The sequence below is a fragment of the Squalius cephalus genome, assembly GCF_949319135.1.
Source record: "Squalius cephalus genome assembly, chromosome: 2".
NCBI lineage: Eukaryota > Metazoa > Chordata > Actinopteri > Cypriniformes > Leuciscidae > Squalius > Squalius cephalus.
The window spans coordinates 49,416,085-49,441,897 of NC_137123.1; the positions used below are offsets into that span (position 1 = coordinate 49,416,085).

Genomic DNA, 25,813 nt, shown 5'->3' on the forward strand with positions numbered 1-25,813 from the left:
AAAAGCACATATGTATCATTTAATTGTACTCATGTTCCACACACACATTCGTATATCATTGAGACTCTAATTTTAAATGAGGCAGTATGTTAACTGACATAGAATGTTGTTTTACCCTAATTCCCTAGTCAAAGTGTGATGTCTAAAAGTTCATAATGTGCCTACATTATGAACATAAAGGTATTAATCCAAAATGTTAACAAAAGCAGTCCTGTGGATCTCAGCCGTGGTACAGAACTAGTGCCAAGTGGATAACAGATACATAAACTCTCCCAAAAGAAGACAAAAGTTGGAAGGACACAAAAGAGAAATCAGAGACTGAAAAAGATATAGCCAGAAGATAAAAGTGGTCACATGCTACCTCTGCATTTGTGTGTGTGTGTGTGTGTGTGTGTGTGTGTGTGTGTGTGTGTGTGTGTGTGAGAGAGAGAGAGAGAGAGAGAGAGAGAGAGAGAGAGAGAGAGAGAGAGAGAGAGAGAGAGAGAGAGAAGGATACATGTGTATATGTGAGGCAGAATGTGTGTTACTGAGGCAGCATTGCTTTGATTCGAGAGCTGTTTCAAATCCTCTGCTTCTTTCCGTTCTCTTCCCTCTTTCTCTTTTGTTCTTCTGGGTGGCCTAACCTTCTCTCCTTTCTCCAAATATCCTTTTATCACTGGGCTGTGAACACCATCCTAGTGTGTGTGTGTGTGTGTGTACAGTATATGTGTGCGTGTGCAACGAAAGAATAATGAGTGAGATTCGTGTTTGTGAGCATCTGTCTGTTTGAGTGTATGTTAATGTTTGTGTATGCAGTGTGCCTGTGGGATGTGATTGTATGTATGAGTGTGTGAGAGAGAAAGGGGGAGATGCTGGAAAGGTCATTGGGTCCAGAAAATGTTTTGTGATGGTAATCATGGGATGTGATCGTCCCATATTCCTCTCTTTCTGTCTTTATCCTTTGAAATAAAATAAAATAAAATAAAATAAAATAAAATAAAATAAAATAAAATAAAATAAAATAAAATAAAATAAAATAAAATTAAATTAAATTAAATTAAATTAAATTAAATTAAATTAAATAAAATTAAATAAAATTAAATAAAATTAAATTAAATTAAATTTGTAGCTGGACCTAAATAAAATTTAAAAAGTGTTTTTGTATAGCCTTTTTAGAACTCAGGGTCTATTTATTTTAGAGTATCATAAACAACAAGAACAATTAACTGGAGAAAACAAAATTAAGATGATTAAGATTAAAGATAATTATTAATAGACTTTTGTCATTTATTATTTTCACATTGTGTTTGATGAAACGGGCAAAAAAATCCCCATAGATTTGCATTGAAGGAGATCCCTGGTTCAGAAGAGACTGATGGATTGGACTCTTTCGCGTTGGGACAGTAAGTAATCTCCCAGAACACCCTAGCAACCATGCAGCAGCTTGCTAAAAAACACTCAGAATCACCCACAACCTGGCAACCACCAACAACCCCGTATGGTGGTAAGTTTTGGACCTCTCGCATTTTATTAATACAATGCAAAAATCTAGTTTAGTTGTACCTTGGCTTGGTGTATAGTCTAAACTTTGGCATTCTTTGCTATATTGTTGGAATGTGTTATAATCTTCATAGTCAGCTATGCCTGACTCAAGCAAAGCAGCAATTACCCCCCAAAAAAACACCTCTAAACTATATCTATTAATCATGATACATGCTGGGCTACTGTAGGGAAATCCAGCTGTCTTTCTGTCTGTGTGTGTGTGTGTGTGTGTGTGTGTGTGTGTGTGTGTGTGTGTGTGTGTGTGTGTGTCCGTGTGTGTGTGTGTGTGTGTGTGTGTGTGTGTGTGTGTGTGTGTGTGTGTAACTGATTCTCTTTTTGATCTAATCCGTGATCCTGCATCTCTCTTTTAATTTAAAAAGCACAGTGTAACCTCTTGTTCTTTGTCTTTGTAACAAAAGTCACATCCTGAATACAATGTTAACTCTGTGAGTGTGTCCAGTACACCGAGGCTGCATTTGCCCAGTGGGTGCGGTGGAGTCTGACAAACAGATGCCCTGGAGGCATTTTCATGCGACTGTTGGACTTTGAGTTTTATATATTAGAACAGCTGCTGCTGGGGATCAGCCAATCACAGAGATGAGCAGTCACCTCCACAGACACCTCACACAGACCCCGGCAGAACCCTGCCACAGCCAATCAGAGACAGCGTGTGATAGGTCACTACCCCAGGCACATACACACAAACACGTGTTTTTCACATTTTCACACTCTCTTTTTAATGTAACATTAAGTCCATAATCAGTTCTGAGCATCATGACAAGAAAAATAGCTACATAATAAAACACAATATATACATATATATCAGTGTATCACAATATGTGCGCCAAAGAATGGATTATAGCAATTCTAAAAAAAAAAAAATCTATATTTTTGTAATGCACTGTGATTTGAAGCGTACAAAGATGAACATGGAAAGAAGTGCACAGCAAGTTTTCTTCCTTTTTATTGATCCAGCTTTTCACACCCACAGTTGAAGGACAAGCTACCACCTTTTCTACTCATCCCCTGTCAATCCGTCCATTTCATTCTGTGGTAAGATCGAAGAGTAGCTCTCCTGAGATAAGAGAGAGAATTGAAGTACAGGGAAGAAGAGAAAGTGACAAAGTAAAGAAACAAAAGTAAATGTAAATGTAGAGCATTATGAATTTGAGAGAATAAAAATACTTTTAGGAGCTTACCAAAAAGTATCTAATTATGTTATCTCAGATATTAAACATTTGTGATGTTGCTTGTCAATTAGTACTGTATGGCTACTTTGGAATGGCCAACAGTGGTGAAACATGTTTGTTGTGTACAGGAAGTGTAGCAGGAGCTAACCAGAGGTTAGTGGCTAACCTGCCCTCGCTAACCAGCCAAACATTAACCCCCTAATAGATTAGACAGTATGCCAAACTGCTGTGGTTTTGTTCTGAATTACTATATTGCAAGACAAACAGAAAGGAATGATTGGCTCATTGAAAGCCAGGCTATTTTTATTCCTTATTATTAAAGTGATACTTCACCGATTAGCATTAAGCTAGTATCAGTAGAAACCCAGTAGAATTTTTTCAAATGACCGTGCTTCCCTCCCTCATGTCCCCCTGAGACGAGAGATTTCTGTATTGTGTGTCTGGAAAAAAACCTCAGATGACGCAAAAAATCGTCATTTTGCGTAATCTGAGGCTTTTTTAGCCAGAGCCTAGAGACTACAGCCAATAGTAGGAGCTAGTTCTGCATGTTTTCAGCCCGCCCATAGGGGGTGGGATCTCACGATAAAATGGCGTCTTTTCAGTTTCGAGTCAACTAGTAGCCTAGTTGTATCATTTCTTCCGATACTGCCCTCTGTAACCAGTAGGTAGTTTGCTACTTACATTAAAAATTAAAACTGACCAGAAATTAATTGAAATTAAAAGTTTGACCGGGTGTACAGAAAATGTCAAAGAAATGTGTGCAGACTTTCTGAATGTAGAATTCTGTCTATCAAAAAGTAATAAATAAAGGTATTTCACAGGTATAACTCCAAAATAAAGCAGAATATACAATTCCATAAGGCATAAGATGGTCTGGGTAAAGGTAAAGACTGTGGGGGATCTGGGGTGTTTGCATATGCAACCCTATACATCTTGAATTTTAGATGTGAAACATTAGTTGCATTTGCCAGGACATTTGCCGAAATCTGGCCTTTACAAATGGTGAAACAAGTGCGCACACACACACACACACACACACACACACACACACACACACACACACACACACACACACACACACACACACACACACACACACACACACACACACACACACACACACAGAAGCTCCTTTAGTTGATGTAACAATCCTCTCAGTATCCTTTGACAAACACTCTTCACGTCCTTTTCCTGTTTCAAAGGAGGCCATTTCCTGTTGGCGCTGCCACCTCAGCTGTCCAATCTTCCCCTGTCCGCAAAGCCCGAGTGGTTTGGTCCGCATATCTTATCTGGAGCAGTCCACACCTTCAGAGTGAGGTGATGGGGGACAGAGAATGCAAGGGGCTGCACATGAACCTGAGTTACACACACCTAATGAAATGAAAATTCAGCATGGGATGATATAGTGTAATAACTGTATAAGCACAAATGATGTATTTAGTGTAATATTCTTAAAGGTACACTGTAACATTTTTACTCAAAATGAACAAAATTTTACAGTTTTTGTCCAATTGCTAAAATGACATGCACAGCACAATTATTCAAACTGACACACAGAGAGCAAAACCTCCTCTCAAGTCTCCAAAAGTCTAAACACATTTTCTGCTTTACACACATTTTGTAATTCAAAATGGCACTTTTTAAATGCACTGAACACGGTTCTCTGCATAAGACACAACAATCTGACATAAAGTCACATCTTTGCCATTTCAAAACATTGCCATTCAAAACAACATGAGCTAATTGGCCAATACATGTGCTACATGGCCAAACACCTCAATGGTTAATTGTTAACACTTCAATCTTTTTCAGTTTACTGTTTTTTTTGTGAGCATTTTTTTGTTTAGTCCAATGTAAATATATCTGCTGTGCATATGTTGCACCGACTTGTTTGGTAAAAAATAAATGTTTCAACAGCAGTATCTGCAAATATTTCTGTGCATGTGAACAATCTGAAGAACAATCAGAGAAGAGTCCACTGGCAAAAAGAGAATGTGACAGAACTCGTAATAAAACGAGAATCAACATTGGCTCAGAGATGGCAAGAACTGAGGGAATTAAAATGTTGTAAAAGCGATGCAGAAACTGTGTTTTTTTAACTCAAAAGCTGAATAAGATTTTTTATTGAAAGATAAATTGCCATATGTAGCTCTCTAACAGAGTTCATTGTAAAGCATTATCTATTGTGAAGGGTCATATTCATCCGCACAGTCACGCAGAGCCAAAGCACAACCAAAACAATGTTCTTCAGCAAAATGCATACAGTTTTGTTACAGTGTATGTACCTTTAATGAGGTCTCACAAACAATGTAAATACGTTTTTTAATGACTTTAAAAAATATTTTAAATGACTTTCTTTCATGCTGTATGTTCGGTTAGGATTCCGTTTAGTCACAAACTACTTGCAGAAATGTCCACACTGCTTGCAGAAACGTCAACACATTACACACACTCTCTAAAGCTGAACATAATGCACTTCCACTCTGGAGAGGAAACATATCTCACACAGCCAGAGACAGACTCAAAGAGACACCAGTTCCTGACACACACAAACACTCTTTACTTAAGGAAAATCACAGCATGGTGATTTCTGTGTGTTAGTATGGGGCTGAAAGCTCAGCTCCTTTCAGAAATGACGGGACTATATGCCTCATGTAATTGTAAATGTACATTTCTGTGCAAGCGCATTTTACAAGTGTACATTTTTCTATCTCTCCTTCTGCAGCTGTTCTGTTTCTTTGAAATCATCTAATTGCACTGGTTTATATTATTTTATTCTATTGTAATTTGAAACTTTATCTTAAGCACACACACACACACACACACACACACACACACACACACACACACACACACACACACACACACACACACACACACACACAAACAATTTGCATTGTGTTCATGATAAATCCATGCCTTTATGAGTTTTCTTTTCATTCCACCGTTTCTCCTTGTTTACTGGTATGCCTAATTGCATATTCTCACCATCCTTTTATGTGAATGGAAATGGGTGATATATTGCTGTACGCAATTATAAAACAGATTATTTATTCAGCCTGTTAGAGGCATTTGATGAAAGCAAAGTAACAGTGAAAATGTTAAAATCTCAGTACATCCCTTTCACTGACCTCGCTTCTGTCTCCTCTCTCCTGGAACACACACTCTAACACACAGTGTTTAAACAGAGGAAATCCTCTCTTCCCGTTGGCCAAGTGTGTGTTTACTCACAGAAGGACTCCACTACACACCAGGACGAGGTCACACACAGGGTCAAAGGGCACGGTCCCTCACTCCCCACTTCCACTTACAGCTGTGGAGTACCAGACTTCACCTTTTGCATTGGAGCAGTCCATGCCTTTCTCTTAGTAAGCCCCTAGTCTAATTTAATGAAATATTACATGCACACTCATGCCAAAAACACCAGCAGAGTGTTAAATATATAAAACATTTGTATGAAACCAGGGCCACTACGTTTATGTAGCCTATAGACTTCAATATTTATATTTAAAATAAAATGAAGAAGAACATTATACAACAGTAAATTATGGTTGTTGATCTAAAAGTTTGATTGTCTGTGTTTGCACGTTGCAGACAGGCTGTCAGTCTGTCAGTCTATGCAGCAGTGGCGGGAATTTCTCGATGACGTTTTCTACAGGTGGTCTCGTTACGCCAGTAGGTGGCGACATCATTCACTCAACTGATTCGCTAAATTAAATCAGGAACAAAACACCACCGTGTTGTTTGGAGACTTTTCTGTTGTAGCTTCGTTTGGAACCACTTACTTTGGCGACAAAACTGGAGAAACGGTGTCTAAAATGTAAGTAACTGAATACTAAACTTTTCTAACGATTATAAGCAATTGCTTAATGTTGTTGCTAGATATGACGTGACATTTTCGAAAGGAGACTCGGACAGTTTTAACCGTTAAAGAGTGCGAGGTAATATTTTACAATTATTTTACAATGAATGAACGACAGTAATATCCAAGGATACAAAATACTCAGTATATTTACTAAGTATACTAAGTATATTTAAAATATACATAAGTATATTTTAGTTGTAATTAAATTGTAGTAAAGCATAACTTTAAGTGTATTTAGTGTACTTTTGTGTACTAAATTGGACCAACTTCAAGTATACTTAGTATACTTTAAGTATATGCCTGTGTATGGACTAATTACATGCTTGATTAGTGATATTAAAGTGTACTTTATTTGTGTTACAAGTACATTACAAATTCATTACATTAAGTGTCTTGGAAACACAAGCAATATAACATAAGAGTATTTATATATATATTTGTTATTTTTAAAAGATTAATTTTTGGCGGTTTTGTTAGGATTTGTTTTATTAGGATAGGACAGTAGCTAGACAGGAAGTGAGGTGGGACTGGGAGAGAGAGAGAGAGAGACAGAGGAGGGACGGGATCAGGATAGGTCCACGAGCCGGGACTCGAACTCTGGTCTCCCGAAGCACATCAGTGCACTTGCCCGCGAGGCCATAGTGGGCAGTGGTGTGATATATTTAAGTAAAAAGTATAGGCTCATTAATACATTTGGGCTTATTCCAAATACTACAAATTGCATACTTTGTCTTCAATTACAAATGTACATTAATAGACAAATAAAACAGCTATACATTGTACAAAATACTATTGTAATGTATACTATGATGTATTTACAATGCTAATTTCCAGCACAGTTCAAATATACCCAAAATATATTTTTAGAAAATATACTAAAGTGCAATTATTTTAAAGTGTGTTAAAAGTTGTAATGTGAAAATAGGTAAAAGCATGATGCTAATATACTTTTAATATATTTAAAGATAGTAAGTTTTTTTTGTTAGTATATTTGCAGTGTACTATTGAAAAAGTGAATATATTTCAAATTGTTTTTAGGTTGTGTTTAGGACTTAGGACAGTCACTTAATTACAATACAAATATAATTAGTAAATAGTCAATAAATTCTAGTCAATTAACTGTCTGTCTTTCTGTTTCTCTATTCCTTTAAGGCTCTGTTTTTGGACAAGAAACCCCAAAGTGTCTTCTTGATACAGTATGTTCATGTCAGGTCTGTGCTTCTCTGATTTTTTAAATAAGTAATAATAGTAATAATTTATTTATGTCATTCCAAACCCAAATACTGTGATCTTTTGTGAAAATAATTTTTTTTTAAAAAGTTCACTCTGTTCCACTGTATTATGATGCATTTAATACACCGGACACCGGAACTGGGACTGTGGATATACAAACCGTAAACAAAGCATGGCTTTGCTTATCATTTTGAATAGGGCTGTCACCAGTGTTGCCAGATTGGAAATGTCCAAGTATCGTACCAAAAGCTCAAAATTATCGGATTTGGAAGAAAATTATTGTACACGAGTCAACGACATGAAAATGACATCCCAACCTGCACAAAGTCATTTCTGGGAGTCAAGAAATCTCCGACGGGGGGGGGGGGGGGGTTGGGGGGTTGTTCGGTTCTGATTCGGGAGTATAGATAAAAGCCCGCCTGCACTTACAGTTGATTGGTTGGGTCCTTACATGCGCTTCATGAGGCACACTAGCACACACACGCAAGGTCTCTCACTCCCTCTCTCTACACGTTCTTCCCCCGGTTGGAATCCACTGCTAGATCAATAAGAAGTCCTATTACAACGATCATCATTTGAAGTGTCACACAGTTCTGAAATTATCGTACATTATAGGATTTTTTCCATTATTGATCGTACATCGTACAGAGGTCGAAATTATCGTACAAATACGATAATTATCGTACATCTGGCAACACTGGCTGTCACTAATGTGACTAATTATTTTGGTAATAGAGTAATCAGTCAATTATTTTAACAATTAATTGAGTAATCGGATAATATTTATTTTGAGGTAATAAAAATAGATCTAGGTGAACAAATAGCCTTTAAAATGACTTAAAAAATACATATATAATTACTATGAGGCAATAATAATTGGTTTATGGTTTTATTGAAAAATTTAAAAACACTGTAAATACATAATATAATATAAAAAAACATTGTGTACATTACATATTATAACAAATGCCTGCAGAGTGTGCCACTGATTGTAGTTGTTACACTTTACAGCATGAACAAATCGTTGTTTAACATTGGTCAAATAACCTTTAATTCAAATGTCCACTTAATCTTTAATATTTGGCCACTTCTTTACAATAGAAATGCTACAGCCAACTGTCATTTCTTAAAACAAGAACATGTGGACATCAAAACATGCAAGCTTTTATTTTTGAAATCACGAGCTGCAGTTTGCATATTTAGAAACATATTGATGTATTCTCCTGTGTTGGCATAGGTTTATGAATGATTTACATTACAAATCTGTTGAAATTGCGCATGTTGCGTTTCCAGATGAATGTTATCATCCAACACACCTGTCTGTAATTATTAAGTGCTCCTGAAGATCTTAATTAGCTGCTTCAGTTGTCTTTGATCAGGGTTGGATCTGAACTTTGCAGGAAGGTAAATCTCTAGGAACAGGATTGGGGACCCCCAGGGGCGTAGCCAACATTTCAGTGAGGGGGACAGAAATGTCAAGTGTAATACCATTTTTTTCTGACCTATGTCTAATTGACAGGTTTTATTTTTTCTTATCCCTTACTTTTATCTGGCTAATAAATCAAATAGCCCTATGCTGCTTCACAATAACAAAAAATTCTATAGTATTTTTTTCCTTATTGTCCTAATGACAATTTTATGATTGGTTTATGCACTACAAGTGCATTAAGCCCTCATGGATTTTTATGTAAAAAATAATCATTTTTATCACAGAAAAAAACTTTTTTTAATAATTTCTGCACTGTAATAAAGGCTGTAAATTAGCACTGCACTGTTCTTATACTTTATTGTTATGAAAATACCCTGAGATGGCTTGAAAAAAACAAATCATTGTTTACATCATGCTTTGAGGCAGCATCATATGTATGCTGCTTGTGTGGATGCAGTCAGTTTTGACCGCAAAATATTTGATTGGATGTCTTGTATTTGACCTTACGGCACTACGATTTTCCTGTTTTTACATTAGAGGCAGCATTTTGTCCTTTATAAATGCAAGCTCGGTTTTAATGATTTTATAAAATTGGGGCAGAATTAAATGAATGGCAAAACTGAGAATTTTGCTCACGCACTCGCTCTGTCACCTCATGTACCTCCAGGGGTATACACGTACCCCAGTTTGGGAAAAACTGCATTACTGGAAAGGGCTGGCCTCATGTTAATTTGTGCCTCACGCTCACATGCATGTATTCCCATTGCATTGTACAACACTTGAATGTGTCTCATTTTTTCATCAAAATGCATACGGCTCCCCCAAGTATTACACGACATAATAGCCTACAGTACTTCATAAATCACCCAGTCTTTCAATGAAGATGTTTGCTATACTTAGTTTTAACTAGCAAAGTTTGTCTAAATGAAAAGAAACAAGTTCTTAAAACTCAAAACAATTAAACAATTCAGATTACTTAAGATGTGTCAGTTTGGTAAACTCAAAAGAAAAAGAAAGTTCTAAATACTCATAAAAGTTCATTTGATTGAACTAATTTGTTGATTTCTTTTTTTAATTAAGCACTCAACTTTAATCAAGGAATTGTGACAGACCTTGTTGATCAGTTGGTTTTCACTTTCTTCATTCTAGACGGCCATTATGTCATGAAAATAGCTTATTCATTTATTGGAATGCTCAGGTAGGATAAAGATGTATAGAAAAGCCTTCTGTGTGTGCCCTCTTGACTTGAGCATTTGCTTGCTTTCGTCACTTCGTTTTTCTTCTTGTGCACTGGTTCGCTAAGCTGAACTGCCAATCAGAGTGGTCTCTCACCAACGGCTCCGACATCGATTCAACGCGCTCAATCGGCCTAAAAGCCACACACAATACTCCGACTACTTCTGATTATGTGGAACACGCAGCAAAAACTGAGTTGACAGATGCTCAATGGCCAGACATTGGCTGACAGCTGACCAATGGCTTGGTATGTCATGGCCTTTACAGCTCTGTGTTCTAAGAGGGCTTGAAAACGTGAACATTTGTGCCAAATGCCAAAGGTTAAAATTTGGGCCTTTATTACATTAAGAACCAAAAAGGTGTGTATTTAAAATAAGCCATTTATGTAGAAGAAATGTGAAATTATTTTTGAATTTGGAGCTTTCTAGACTGAGAAAATCCAGAAAATGTATTTTTGGCTTATGTGGATGAAAGACAACAACTCCCAGAATGCACTTGCTTCGCTGCCCTACGAGGCCACTCCCAAGCCACGCCTACCGGTAAGAAAGCGCAGTTGAAAACAACAAGGCTAGGCTACTAGTGAGACTCCGTGACGAGTTTGCCTGGGATTTCGAGATCGCCCAAAATGTCCGGGATTCGGCTTTTGCGTTCTACAGTCGCCATTCATTATGTTTACTGTGGCGAGCAGGACGAGGCTGAGGGCCGCGGGAGAACGGCGAGAGGCCGGTGGCGTCATTACTGAGATGCGCCGGTCTCGTATCTCTCACGGAGGAGCGGGAATTTTCTTAGCAATGTTAAAACGCACATCAACCGATCACTTGTTTAGCGTTCATGTAAACACTACATTCAGATTCACCAATCGGAATGAATTCAGTTAGATTGAAACAAAAGGTGTGCATGACAGTAAACAATGAATGCCGACTGCAGAAAGCAAAAGCCGAATCCCGGACATTTTGGACGATCTCGACGGCCGGACATGTCCGGGAAAAAGAGGATGGTAACCCCTACTACTCAGCTTTCTCATACTACTCAGCTTTCTCCACAGAACAAGAGCCTGTTAGCTTAGCTTCCAAAGAAAGACGGCTGACACTGTGTACATTCTGTGAGTGAGATCCCGCCTCCTATGGGCGGATTGAAAACATGCGGGACAGCTCCTCCTACTGGCTGTAGACTTTAGCCTCTGGCCAAAAAATCCTCCGATGACGCAAAATGGCGATTTTTGTGTCATCGGAGGATTTTTTCCAGACAAAAAATACATAATTCTCTCAGGGATATGAGGGTGGAAAGCACGGTAATTCGAAAATACTACAGGTTTTCTACTAATACAAAGCTTAATGCTAAATCCTGAAGTATCCCTTTAATATAAAGAGTTTACAAAGCGTTTCACAGATTAGAAAATATTTTTTAGTTTAGTTAACATGCATTCATCTCTTTATCGTATATATCTCTTTTGTAACTTAATTTGCGATTGCTCCTAAAACTGTTGCTCTGTTTATTTAAATGTACTACTACTTAGAGCGTTTTTATTAGAGCAACTTGCGAGTATGAACGTTTTCTAATTTGTTATATAAACTCATGTTTTTAGTCCATTTTGTTGTTAGTAATTCTGATAGTTCCATGCTAATAACCTTTTTATTTAATTATTTTTCTCACTTATGTCTCCATCCCAATGAACAGTAGAATTCTGCTGAGGTTACTGTGGATTAGATGTCATCCATTAAAGTCCTGGAATAGACCTCTGATTAGTGCTGAAGTACTGTGTAAGAACTGTAATAACAACGCATGCGTTGAGATTCCAGTAGAGCAATTCAAACATTTTAGGTTTAAGTATGTGACACATTTACCTTGTTTCCTGTATGTGTGGATTCTATGGAGTGGAATCTCCAAATCAATGAATATATATAGGCCTATTTTTTTTTTTTTTTTTACACCTTACCTGGTCACATATGATTATTCTAAGTTGTGTATTTAGTCAGATGTGGTGATTTCCATAAGGACTCAAAATAGTACCACATTTTTTAAAAGCCTGAGTTGATTGGTCACCTTTAATTAGGTTATTAATTTTAATGGAAAATGTCTTATCAAATGCAATATTTAGCAGCTGACATGCACTGGGCAGAAATGATTCATCATGGATCAGATCATGGTTTTGAGTATCAATATATCTGCTCTTTCCAATGAAACAGATGAACGGGCAGTAATTTCAGCCAACTGGCCTTTTCTCGTACTAATCGGATAGATCATAACATGTTCCTCATGAACTTTGTTAATAAAACATCATATAGATGTAATTTATCCTTATCTTTCATACTGTAATATATATCAGTCATCCAGAAACACTCTGCATGATTGCAAACCGATCATATCATATAGGCTATCTCCTTTAATATTTTAGAAACTGATTCTAACTTTTTATGACATTTATATTTTTTAATAATGTGTTTTCATTTATATAATCTGATTTTGATATTTGTATTCAATTATGTATGTTATTTTTCTTCTTCTTATATCAATTAAAATAAAGTTTGTTTAGGTGGATCTAATGATATTTTTTTTATCCCCTAACTCTAAACCTTTCTGCATTTTACTATTTTGTAACTCTGGTCCCCACAATAGGCAAAACCGTATCTACACACACATACACTCGCATACACTCAAACATACTGAGAAAGCTTTAGAGTATGTTCCATTTATCAGGAGATTCCCCTCTTGTCAAATACATCTGTGCACTGCGTTGTTTGCTATACTCTCTTCTTATCAGGATGCACAAATGGCCTGTTAGCAGCCAATAATGCGTGCTGTAGTCATTTTAACCACAGTAAAGCTCGTTTACAAACACTCTTGTCGTGCAGTGCATGAGTTTTTTTGCCAAATGAGGCATGGCTTGATGGATTGATGGCGTGACGTCAACACACAGTTACCTTGCCGTGAGGAGAGGAGAGGAGAGGAGAGGAGGGGGGGGGGGGACTAATCTGTGTGTATGTGTGTGTCAGGAGAGAGAGAAGGAGAGAGACGCGTTAATCTCCAGGGAAATGGGCACGTTTGGAATAAGCGGTACCAGTCAGCAAGCTCACTCTAATATTCCAATGGCTGTGGGAGAAGTGTTTCCAGAGAGAGAGAGGGAGGGAGAGAGAGAAAGAGAGAGAGAGAGGGGGAATATGAGGGCAGTACTCAGGATGAGCCTGCGCTTTGAGGCTGTAAAACACTAGACCCTGAGGGCATTCTCTGAGGTAAGCTCCGTCTCTCTCATATTTTAACAAGGTTTGACGCCACAGTGTTAAACTACGGCGCGTCTATTCTTTATGTTTGTAAAGTAGCGCGCGGTAAATGTTCGAGTCTCTTCGCGCTCCTCCATATAGGCTACTTGCGCTCTGGTCTGTCAGATATGAAGATTGCGCTTAAATCGGACCGACTTCGCCGTTAACTCTCCTAAGGTAAATATAGGCGGTAGAAGAGTGCCTACCTGAAGGCCCCGGGGTTATCGCCGGCAAATTGTATTAGTCAGGACCTGAGAATGGATAAACGAGTTCAAAGCCGTCTTCAGGAGTCCTTTCGGCGTTTTGACAGTCACTTCATATAAGTCAGAGAAGTTTATACATTCTGCTAAAGATGTGTTGAATGAAAGAAATATATAATCTATAACCTGCTCACTTATTTCCTCTAGTATACTATTTCTTGGCTTCCTTGTTTCAGCTGGCTGCAGCTATTTTGAGGTCAGTACACTGACCAAATTAAAGCAGCTTCACGCAGCAAATTACACATTGAGAAACTGCTTTTAGTTCAGAGACTTGAGTGTGTGTGTGTGTGTGTGTGTGTGTGAGAGAGAGAGAGAGAGAGAGAGAGAGAGACCTACTTTATGAGGGGAGTTAAATAGGTTTGTTAAATGTCACACCACAGCCGCTTTTACGGTCACCTCCTAATAAAGCAACTATTGTATAATAACAGTTTTTAAATACGATCTCACCTACATGGAACTTGCGTTACATCCTGAAGTTTTGTATAGGCGACGGAAAAAACAGTTCATTTGCCGGATTATTGCTCAAATTTTAGTGAACGTGTGACTTTTACAGCTACCGGCTCGTTTTGGGTAAAATCGGTTGCCATTGTTAAAGTAAACCAGGTAGTTTCCTGTGGTTATAATGCACGAAAATGTATGTCTGTTCTTTAAGTTTCTGATGTGTAAAATAGATCTATCTATCTATCTATCTATCTATCTATCTATCTATCTATCTATCTATCTATCTATCTATCTATCTATCTATCTATATATCTATCTATCTATCTATCTATCTATCTATCTATCTATCGAGGTTTTTTGAGCTACTGTATGGGGATGGTGTGTAAACTGCTCAGTTTAATTTAAATATGTTAGGCTAAACATCCTCATTTAAATAATCATTTAAATGTGGGCTATAGCATGTCTCACCCTCTGTCTCCAGTGACTTTACTTCATTTCATTTAAAGACTGACCTTCATTGCAGCTCTCCCTCTTCAGGAAAGCTGACTGCAAGAGAAAAGAAAAGTGAGCTGGTACTATCTGCCGTCCAGCTGAGATGCCGCGACACTGACGGCCCTGCCCCGTCTGTCGAACCGGACCAATGATGATAATGAACACGATGATGTCCACACGGCGTGTGTAGCGCTAAATTCACCACTACCGGACTCTTACGAGACACTCCACTTTGATCCGCGCTCATTCAAACTTCAGATGGACTACATTCACCCTGCACTGACCAGTAAAATGAATTGGATCACACTACTGCTGGCCGGCTTGACTTTTTGGGGCAAAGTGTCCGTGCACAGCTGTTTAGATTATGATGACAGTTATGATTATTATGAAGAGGAGAAAACAGAGACGATAGACTACAAGGATCCCTGCAAAGCCGGTAAGACGCTTTTTTATGCAATTTATCCTATAGCTTTTGATGTGTTCACACTTTTTGTGAGGTGATAAAAGGATAAAGCACACCTATTTGCGTTGAGTTGCTGAGCATGTTATTCCCAAACTTTAGATGTTTTTTTCTTTACGCGGAGACGCGCGTCTCGCAGAGTCCTCTGGTACAGGAGCATCAGCGACGCCTCATTTTATTTATTTTTTCTTTTCTTTTCTTTTCTTTTGACGTAGACATATCTCTCACGAGCCCTCCTCCTCCGCTGATATTATCTAGCCCGCTTTAATTCGGTTTCTCCCGGGATGATCCCGCGGCTCGCGAGGCCACGTGCGCTTCTCTGTCATAAACCCGTGCTATCCGTGCGCACGTTTGTCCGTGCAGGTATGAGCGCGGGTGCACGATTTACAATATATTTTATTGAATTATTGTATCAATCTAGCGAATGTGAAACTGAGTTCACTCAGTCCATCTGAACCTGTATTTATCATGCTGACAGCTGGCAGGCAAAGCTTATTGACTGACCTCCTGTTATTGCAATAAATATTTGTGTTTAGTAAGAAAAAAGAACGAGTACGTAAAAGTAATCCGTGGCTTTTATATGCGTTTAATAATGTTATTATTGCATTTTACATTTATATAGTGTAATGATTATAGATTTAGTGGGATTGACATCTATAGATATTTTAATGGAGGATTAAACTGTAAAGATTACAGACGCACAAGATTACAGGGACAGTGTGTAGGCTATGTATGTATATAGAGTCAGGGGTGGCATGTTTATGTATTTGTATCTTTATGTTGACACATATTCATACAGATTAGCAGAAGGCCATTAATATGATTTGTTTTTCACCCTGTTCTCTTTTGGATGTGTAAGTAAACTCAGCTAAGACAGAGCAGATGTTTAAATGCACTGTCTGCAGTCACATTTTGTAAAATTGCTCTGTTCTCTTCCCTCTCCAATGCAAACACACAGATTCACTCACAAATCTCCCTCTCCACATTCTCTTTCTCGTTTTCCTTTGTATATATCATGTTTACTCAGGAACTATAAATCTGAACATTTTTTTCTCCGCTGCAATGTGTTGGCATTGTTTCCAGGCCTTCATGAGACAGATGCATGTACACGCAGAGGGCATGCATACTGTACTGTACTGTACACACAAGTAATATGGATTACTTAGAATGACTAAAAGCTTGGGATTGCAAGAGTGTTTGTATGCGTGCAGTGTGTATGTTTGTTTGGATTAATATGTCTATGTTTGGGTGTATGCATGTAGGAGTATGACTGTTTGGCAGTTTAGGGAGGACCTCGGTTTTTCCAAACTGTGAAATATTCAGCCCAGAAATTTGACAGGCTCATTGATAGCAGTACTACGGGGAAAGGGTGGACAACATCATCACACAACCTTTAAGCAAATGCATAAATAAATAGACTTAGAAAAACACTTTTAATCTCTATTACACAGAGATTCTGTCAGATTTATGTCACATATTCAGGCGATCTTAATTCATATTGTTAGTACTAGTGAACGACAGCCTGTACAATATGTATGAACATGTACCCAGCTGGCTCCCTTATAAATACCAGTGTACACTCAAGATGACTGAATGTCCTACTGAGGATAATATTTCATATATGTGACCCTGGATCAAAAAAACAGTCACAAGCACGGGTATATTTGTGGCAATAGCCAACAACATTGTATGGGTCAAAATTATAGATTTTTCTTTTATGCCAAACATCATTAAGGTATTAAGTAAAGATCATGTTCCATGAAGATATTTTGTAAATTTCCTACCGTAAATATATCAAATATTTATTTTTGAGAGTGATGCTGAACAATCGAGAGCATAAATGGACAACTTTAAAGGCGATTTTCTCAATGTTTAGATTTTTTTGCACCCTCAGATTCTAGATTTTCAAATCGGCCAAATATTGTCCTATCCTAACAAATAATACATCAATGAAAGCTTATTTATTCAGCTTTATTCAAAAATTTACCCATATGACTGGTTTTGTGGTCCAGGGTCACATATGGTTGCTATCACATGTGCTATCACAAGCTACCATTAATATTCAGTCTACTTTTGACAATGGCCCCAAGATAAAACAGTGCTCTAAAACATCATGATGTTAATATTAAAATGAAAGTTTTAACAGTTGTAATTCATAAACCGCAACTTTATATGTAGTTGCTACAGTCATGATATGCATTAGTGGAAAAGTTTGAGTTACAGTGCTTAAAAATCTTTGCATCATACCAGGTGAAATGCTGACCGTCCAAAAACTGTCCAGGTCATTGAGCGTGTTCGATCCAGCTCTCGCCACTCTCTTAGCTGATGGAGCATTTTACCTACGCGTTCGCAGTGTAGCCTTGCATTAGCATACCTGCGCTGTGTTGTTGTGTTAGCAGAAATAGCCATGCTAATTAAATATAAGGTGTCAATGGGGGGAGCTTCTGTGCCTTTCAGATGAATGGACCCAAATTTAGCTTAATTGTGTACAGGCTTACAGGCACACACACACACACACACACACACACACACACACACACACACACACACACACACACACACACACACACTTTTGCTTAAATATAATTTTCTCATTTGTGTAGACTAGGCCTAACCATACCAATAAAATTCATGTTTTGGCATTTGTAGATATAAATTAAGACAGGCCTAATTCACTCCCTAAATTACTATTTGGAAGGGTTTTGTGTTAGGGCTGCACGATATATCCTTTTAGCATTGATATCGTGATGTGCACATCAGTGATAGTCACATTGCAGGAAGTGCGATGTCAAGTATAGGGATCGTCGTTGATATGTGATCCATACGGACCAGGCCCCACAGTTCGAAATGCATGAATGCAAAAATGTTTAACCATCATAGAGCGAAAGTTTATCATTTTTTATCACTTTTTTTATCACGTGTTTTAGGTACTGTCAGTTTAAACATTCAAGCGACTTTAAATCATTTGAGTGAAAGAAGACTCAAATTCGAAACCCGCTTGCTGTTTTCTGTGTGCACATACAAAGCCGAGCACAAAGCACGTGAACACTGAATTCCGTTCTCTTTCGCATCTGTTTGTGCTTGAGTGGACGCATGCATGCAAAATTATGTCAAGATGCCTGCCTCGGATAGTTATTAGCACAGTCGTTTGTGGCTCACGTGAATGTAAACAATTGAGAAAGAAAATGGATGCGTATCATTATATTGGATCTGTGCTTTATCTCTTAAAGTGACAGCTGTATACAATTCCTGCTGCTGTCTGTCATTAATTTTAATCATACAACAAAATAGAAAATGACTTTTAAATAGCTTTAAAGGAATAGTTCACTTTGAAATAAAATTTTGGTATGTTTTAGCTTACCTCAAGGGCATCCAAGATGTAGGTGTCTTTTTTTCCGCAGTAGTTTCAATTTTGATATTTTTAGGTCAAACCGTTTTTGTCTGTCAGTCATATAATGCAGGTCTATGGTCACTGTCTCAAAGAGCATGCACAGAGTCCAAATTAAAACAATTCCCCATCGTCCAAATTAAACAATTCCCCATCGTAAGTACACATTGATGGCCTAAGACACGAAACGAGCAGTATTTATATCGTTTATACCTCTTGTAACACAGCCACGTCCAAGTGATCTGAGGGCGCGCGCGCTTCCTGCTGTGTGACGTGTGCACAGACTGGTGCATAGATATATACACTAGATGTCGCCTTGGCTACGGCAGTTCATTGGAACGAGTGTTGTCTTAGGCCATCAATGTGTACTTATGATGGGGAATTGTTTAATTTGAACGATGGGGAATTGTTTTAATTTGGACTCTGTGCATGCTCTTTGAGACAGTGACCACAGACCTGCATTATATGACTGGCAGACAAGAACGGTTTGACCTAAAAATGAAACTACTGCGGAAAAAAAGACACCTACATCTTGGATGGCCTTGAGGTAAGCTAAAACATACCAAAATTTAATTTCAAAGTGACCTATCCCTTTAACAATGATTAAATATATTTTTACTTAGGGCTTCCCCTTAATAGACGACTAATGGTTAGTTGACTAGAAGAGGCTGCGAGGGACAGATTGTTAACGGCGGTTCCTTGGGGTAATTACAGTATGTGCAGGAAAACACAGATCCCAAATATGGTTTATCGTCTGAAACATGTAAGTAGTAGCAACTTTACATGACTTCTGGCTTTAATGTTAACCTATATAAATGTGCGCTATTATTAGGCACATATTTAAGTGTTTGTGCGGAGTGTTGAAGCTATTATCATGCTTGCATAACATGTAGGCACTGACTCGATCACTTTTCATTTAACTTAAAATACTCTTTCATTTTTGGTCTTACATCAAGAGGTTGCCTAATATGTCATTCGAAACTGACAAAAAAATGTTTTGTGTGCACTCACAATAACTAAACGTTGTGCTTTTGTAAAATATAGAAAACAATCAGGATGTGCTTTCTGTAGCCTCGGTCTCTGTGAACTTGAGCGCGTCAAGAAATAAACCGAAACTCAGCGTGAACTTTCCTCACAGACATGAGAAATACATCTATCGAAAGCTTGAAATTTCCATTTTTAAATGAACCGATCCAAATGGAAAACAAATATTCTCAGATTATGTTATGAAACGTGCAAATAGGTGCAATAGGTTCAATTTCTGTACCTGAATACTGTTAGACTTACCTGAAAACATAAATCACTGTTTATTTCTATAGTTTGTTCTATTGTATTTATCAATGCTTGTAATGTGTTTATAATTTTTTATGCAGATTCACTTTTACAAAATCACCCCAATCATTCTAGAATGATTAATTCTTTCCAAAATAGAGCTATTTGGGTCATCTGTTGAAATTGTTCCAATATAATGCAGCCCTATTTGGTAAGGCAAGTTTTGTTGGTTCAGTATTGCAGTTGTTCATTGTACATATTTAGAAATTTCAGCCAAAGGGTTGCAAAACCTGAAACACGTCGAAATGTTCTTCTGTATGGTCAAGGTGTATCACCTTCATGAGTTTCTGGTAATGGTTTGTTTTGGTTGACATAACAGAAGGCTATTAGCTCCATTAATGAGGTAAGTGCATTGTTTAGGACTTTGGTTCGTGTTTACAGAAACCAGGAGCTCAATTGGTTTCAATAGGTCACTAAAGGGCTAGTTACATTATACAGTCATTAGGTGATGTTATCTGTTTCTGTTATCTTAAGACATTGTAAACCTAACGACACTGTTGCCACAGAATAACCAATCTTTTCTGATTATGCAAATTTAGCCCACGCCTCCTTGTTTAGGCAAGAGAAACATAAACAAACCCGAGGGAGTATACTGGGAGTGTATGCGGACAGGCTTAGCTTAAGGGGCAAACATGCAAAAAAAAAAAAAAGCTGATGTGCGTTTTCATATCGAGCCAACAAAGCTTTATTGGCATTATTGTCAGCATTTAGGATATTGCCAAAGTGTTTACACAATACTAGTAGTGAAATATACAATACAGAAAATAAATGAAGTCAGGTAAATAAAGTAATATAGTAAGTAAAGAGTAATACAAGTGCAAAATAGAATACGATAGGGGTACATTTATACAAAAAGCTGTAGTAATGGATCGCCCATCAAAGTACACAACACCCACTAAAACTCTATACTATAATATTACCCTTTATTTCTCCTTTATATTGTTCACTTGTAATGTTTGCAGCTCCTCTCAGATACTTTCTGCACTTCATTCCTCACTATATCTTCATTGGCTACACATTCATTTTTTCCATTAGTTTCATAGAGGGCAGTGCTTGATTTTGTGGAGTTGTAGTTTATAGTCCTCAAGTTTAGTAGTGAACAACAGAATTATGCTGTCTAATGGCTGAGAACTACTTCCAGCAATGATGTCTTCAAACACAAGAAAAAAACTTTTACTATACCTGACAATGGCGAGTAGTTTCAGAAAATGTCATGAATATAGCAAATTATGCTGTTTAGCTGGTTTTATCTGTCACAAAAACATGAAGAATAATAAATAAAAAATCTGAATATAATAGTGTTGCTAACTTAATGCAAAGAGTTTTGATGAAAAAATACATAACTGAGGTAAAAGTTTTTAAAAGATGCACATCATGGCAGATGTTTTCTTTAGGAGACAGTTGCTTGTCTTTGACTCTTTCCCTGCCAGCATTTTAAAAATAAAAGTTGCCAGCCACCGCCAGCGTTTTTGATCATTTTCACAAAAATGTCATGACCCCTGGATTATTTTTTGTATGAATATCTAAACATATAATATATCAAAAGAAAGAACAGATCTTCTGCTTTAAAAAAACATGTTTTATTCTAGCTTCATGTATTCTTTTTTTTTATCAACACTTAAGTTAAGTATAAGTTTCATTAAAAAAAGCAACATTTTGAGCAAAAAGCTGAGAAAGTTTTTGTCAAGATGGGATTCAGGAAGATGATCTAAACATAGATAGAGGAAATGAAGTCCTTCAACACTCCTAATGCTTGCACAGTCCTGTAACTCATCCTGGGTCGACATTTCATTCAGTGACATTAGGCAGTTCTGATTTATATGCTCTTTAATGTTGATGATCGCGTTATTTTACATATGCATGATTACATATGAGATTGCTTGTTTCTGCATCTTCTTCGCATCTGTTTTGATCAGAAGATTCAGTACTCTTTTAGAAGATGCGTCATAGCAATATATACTATACATACTAGGGGTGTAACAGTACGCAAAAATCACGGTTCGGTACGTACCTCGGTTTTAAAGTCACGGTTCGGTTTATTTTCGGTACAGTAAGGGAAAGAAATGCAAACATTAAACTGCAGGTTGTTTATTACTATAAACTTTTTTTTTAACAATTTGTTTACACTTTTTTAAACACTTTTTAATAAAATATAATAAAATATATATAAAATAAAAAAGAATAAGAAATAAAATATTGCTGCAAAGTTCTCCACTAAATAAAATACTCTCTGTCTCAAACCAATATCACATAATAAATTTAATGAAAAATATAAATAAATAACTACGATTACAGTGCAGCATTACCAATCCCAGCTTGTAGGCCTGCTCATATTTAAAAATTAAGGCTGGGAATCGATAATTAATTGCACAATTTGCTGTAATTAATTGCAATTCCTCCAAGCTTGTAATCATCAATAATTAAACTTAGAATCACCTAATTAAATGAAACACCGGGAAAAAAAGGAACAGAAAATAGCCCTATATTAAAATAATATTAAACATAAATATATCAATGTATCATTATTTTTCAGTAATCAATCAACATAATCAATTTAAGATGGTTTTTTTTATATATTTTTTTCTAATTATCAGAATAAAATATAGTCCTACAAAGCTATTATTACCAGAGCATGTGATCAGAGCCTAAGTGTACCATTGTTGCCAGCATGACTATACCAGCTCAGCAAACAGAAGTCTACTACTGAGAAATTTCACGTTATTTGAGCGGACTTTGCTTTTCCAGTGCGTGATCGGTACATGATTGGAGTGTTTGGGCAGTTAACGACAGAGCAGAACGCGCAGCGCAAACACGGAGTCGAACATTGAACATTGAACATTGAGCAGAGAGCGCAGCGCGCAGACACACACACACACACACACACACACACACGGAACGGAGAGTGCGGCGGCGCACACGGAGCGGAAAAGCTTTTTTTCGCCCTGCAGTCGATTTCATTGGTTTAGGTTACAGTGACGACGGGTAAAACTTTAGAATCAGCTGCAGGGCAGGATTTGCGCTGAACGCGGAAACTTCCGCCACTTAATATGTTCGTGTGGAAACACGAAAATGTACCTATGTTCCGCACACAAAATATTGCATTCGGTCATTCGGTACACACGTGCACCGAACCGAAAGCCCTGTACCGAAATGCTCCAGTACGAATACACGTACCGTTACACCCCTAATACATACAGCATATCTCAACTGCTTGATTGCTTGTATTGTTGCAAAATGTAAACTATAGCATCGCCCAGTTCTAATCTTCTAAATGTGACTTTAAAGGGATAGTTCACCCAAAAATGGAAATTCTGTCATCATTTACTCACCCTCAAGTTGTTCCAAACTTGTATGAATTGATTTCTTCTGCTGAACACAAAAGATGATATTTTGAAGAATGTCAGTAACCAAACAGTTGATGGACCCCATTCACTTCCAGGAAAATTTTTAGTTACCCATATTCTTCAAAATACCTTATTTTGTGTTCATCAGAACAGAAGAAAGAAATTCATACAAGTTTGGAGGGAACAACTTGAGGGTGAGTAAATGATGACAGATTTTTGTGTGAACTATCCATTTAAGGCATGAAGATATTAAGATATTATAAACATGATTTTTTGTAAAGCTGATTTTTTGTATTATGAAAAGCGCTATACAAATATATTTGACTTGATTTGACATGAGCGAGTACCACCATTTTTACAAAAAAGCTTTTTACAGTGTAACCCCTTATAAAGCCACTTTGAGTAACTCTGTTTCATTTACTAACCAAAGCCACATTTTTATCCACATTTGGTATTTGGTGTTAATTTTGGACTCTGCATACAGACACTGTAGTACTGGAACAGCTGGTCTGATGAATGTGCGGGAGGGACTCGTGTCAGTCTGACAGGAGTCTGCTCTCTCATTTAATCTTTGAGTCTGTGTAACTGTGATTATTTTATATTACAGTACATGGTGCAGCTGGGTGAAATTCCACATCTACATACGTGTCAGATTCATGGCCATCTGTTTACATATTGCTTATGACCTTGTATGTGTGTGTATGTACAGTGGAAATGACTTTGTGTGGTTGATCATCTTGCTGCTGTTGTTCTTGGGAAAACAGAATGTGAATATTTGGCCGTGTGCTTATCTCATGCCATTAGAGTGCACTAAACACATTTCCATCTCTTTGTATGCTGATTTCCCTCACTGTGTGTGTATGTGCGCGTGTGTGTGGCGAATGTGGGAGCCCACTTCATTCAGGCACTTATCTCTTCCTGGTAGCCTGCATCCTGCCACTTAGCTTGAGACGAATCTCTCTCTCTCTCTCTCTCTCTCTCTCTCTCTCTCTCTCTCTCTCTCTCTCTCTCTCTCTCTCTCTCTCTCTCTCTCTCATACACACACACACACACACACGCACCTTCATTCATGCCCCTTACAAAAGAGGGTTTTTTTCATAAAACTGCACACAGCAAAGCAGTGATAGTGAGTGACAAGGGAAAAAAACTTTCACTTGCTGTTGTATTGTAAGTGTCTGCAATGCAAAAGTTTATGTATAGAGTTGTGTGGACAAATATAATGAATTTGATTGCACTGACAAATTGACTGAGTATTACTTGAATGTTAAGCACATCACACATGACAGCAGCCTGCCTTCACATGTCTCGACACACTCACATTAAAATTCAAAGCATTCAAGACCTCATGAGACTGCTCTTGACTCTTTGACTGCATTTACTTTTACTTTTCTCTGAAATCAGCTTGTCATAATCAGAGTAGATGAGTTGTTGTATATGTGTGAAATGGAGATGGTCAGTGGAGTCGAGTTTAATAAAAGAGGATTTTCCAGGAGCACTCTGACCGGACAACCAGCTTCCGAAAATTCCCAAATATCCCAACGTCAGCACTCTGTTTCGCCATGGACTGTTTGTTTTGGAGCAGGGAATAATGAGTCAGCAATCCAACACACTTCCTCCTAGAATGTGTTTCGCTAATTAAACAATAACGGCTTTACACATACTGACGTGTGAAAAGGTTCTTTGATGCTCCGACAGTGGCACTGACTGAAGTTTGTCTGTCTGACAGTGTTTTTTTTCTGAGAGTGTGAGGACAGTGATTGCTGTTGTTTAAGTGGTCTCTCCCAGACCAGTATTAACATCAGGTTTGGACAATCACAAGTAGTCATTGATAAATACAGATATAAATTGGCTCCAGAATATGCAAATATTCAATCAAATCGTTGCACTTATAAGCCTTGTTGTTATTCGCCATTTCGACCATAAAACTTACTGAACCGAGTATGACATACAGTACAAATCTTATTTTTTTTGGCAAATTTCCAACATTATGGTAAAAAGGTATTGTTATGGTACGTTCTGTTCCTAAAACCAGCCAGTAATCTCGGAAAAAAAATGTAAGCACTGGATAAGACTCTGTGGTAGAGGTAGACCATGAACATCTAAACTTGCACATTCTGAATTATAGCTCAAAAGCAAAAATCTCTACGTTTGCAGAAAGAAAAATGATTGTAGAAAACAGTATGGTGGATGTTTTTAGAAAAGTGAATAATTGATTTAAATAGTGTTTGTGGTTCTGTATGACATTGATTTTTGTTTTCTCCATTATACAAAGACATGATACTTGGCCATTTATTTTAAGAAAAACACATACACAAATACATTATTTACCCCTGTTTGCATTTGCAGAAAGTGTCCATTACACAAG

General features: G+C 37.4%; 1 protein-coding gene across 4 annotated transcripts in view; it reads left to right on the forward strand.

Annotated features, from left to right (window-relative positions):
• The first annotated feature begins 13,483 nt into the window (after positions 1-13,483).
• The window catches only part of tll1 (tolloid-like 1), a 50,922-nt gene continuing 38,592 nt past the window's right edge, over positions 13,484-25,813 (forward strand). For 2 of the 4 annotated variants that reach the window (XM_079846889.1, XM_079846891.1), the window contains exons 1-2: positions 13,484-13,704; positions 14,956-15,360. In XM_079846889.1, coding sequence (XP_079703015.1) covers positions 15,183-15,360 — 178 coding nt within the window. In that variant the 5' untranslated portion in view covers positions 13,484-13,704; positions 14,956-15,182. Of the gene's footprint in view, positions 13,705-14,938; positions 15,361-25,813 lie in introns of all 4 variants that reach the window. The other 2 variants (XM_079846890.1, XM_079846892.1) reach the window with 2 other exon arrangements.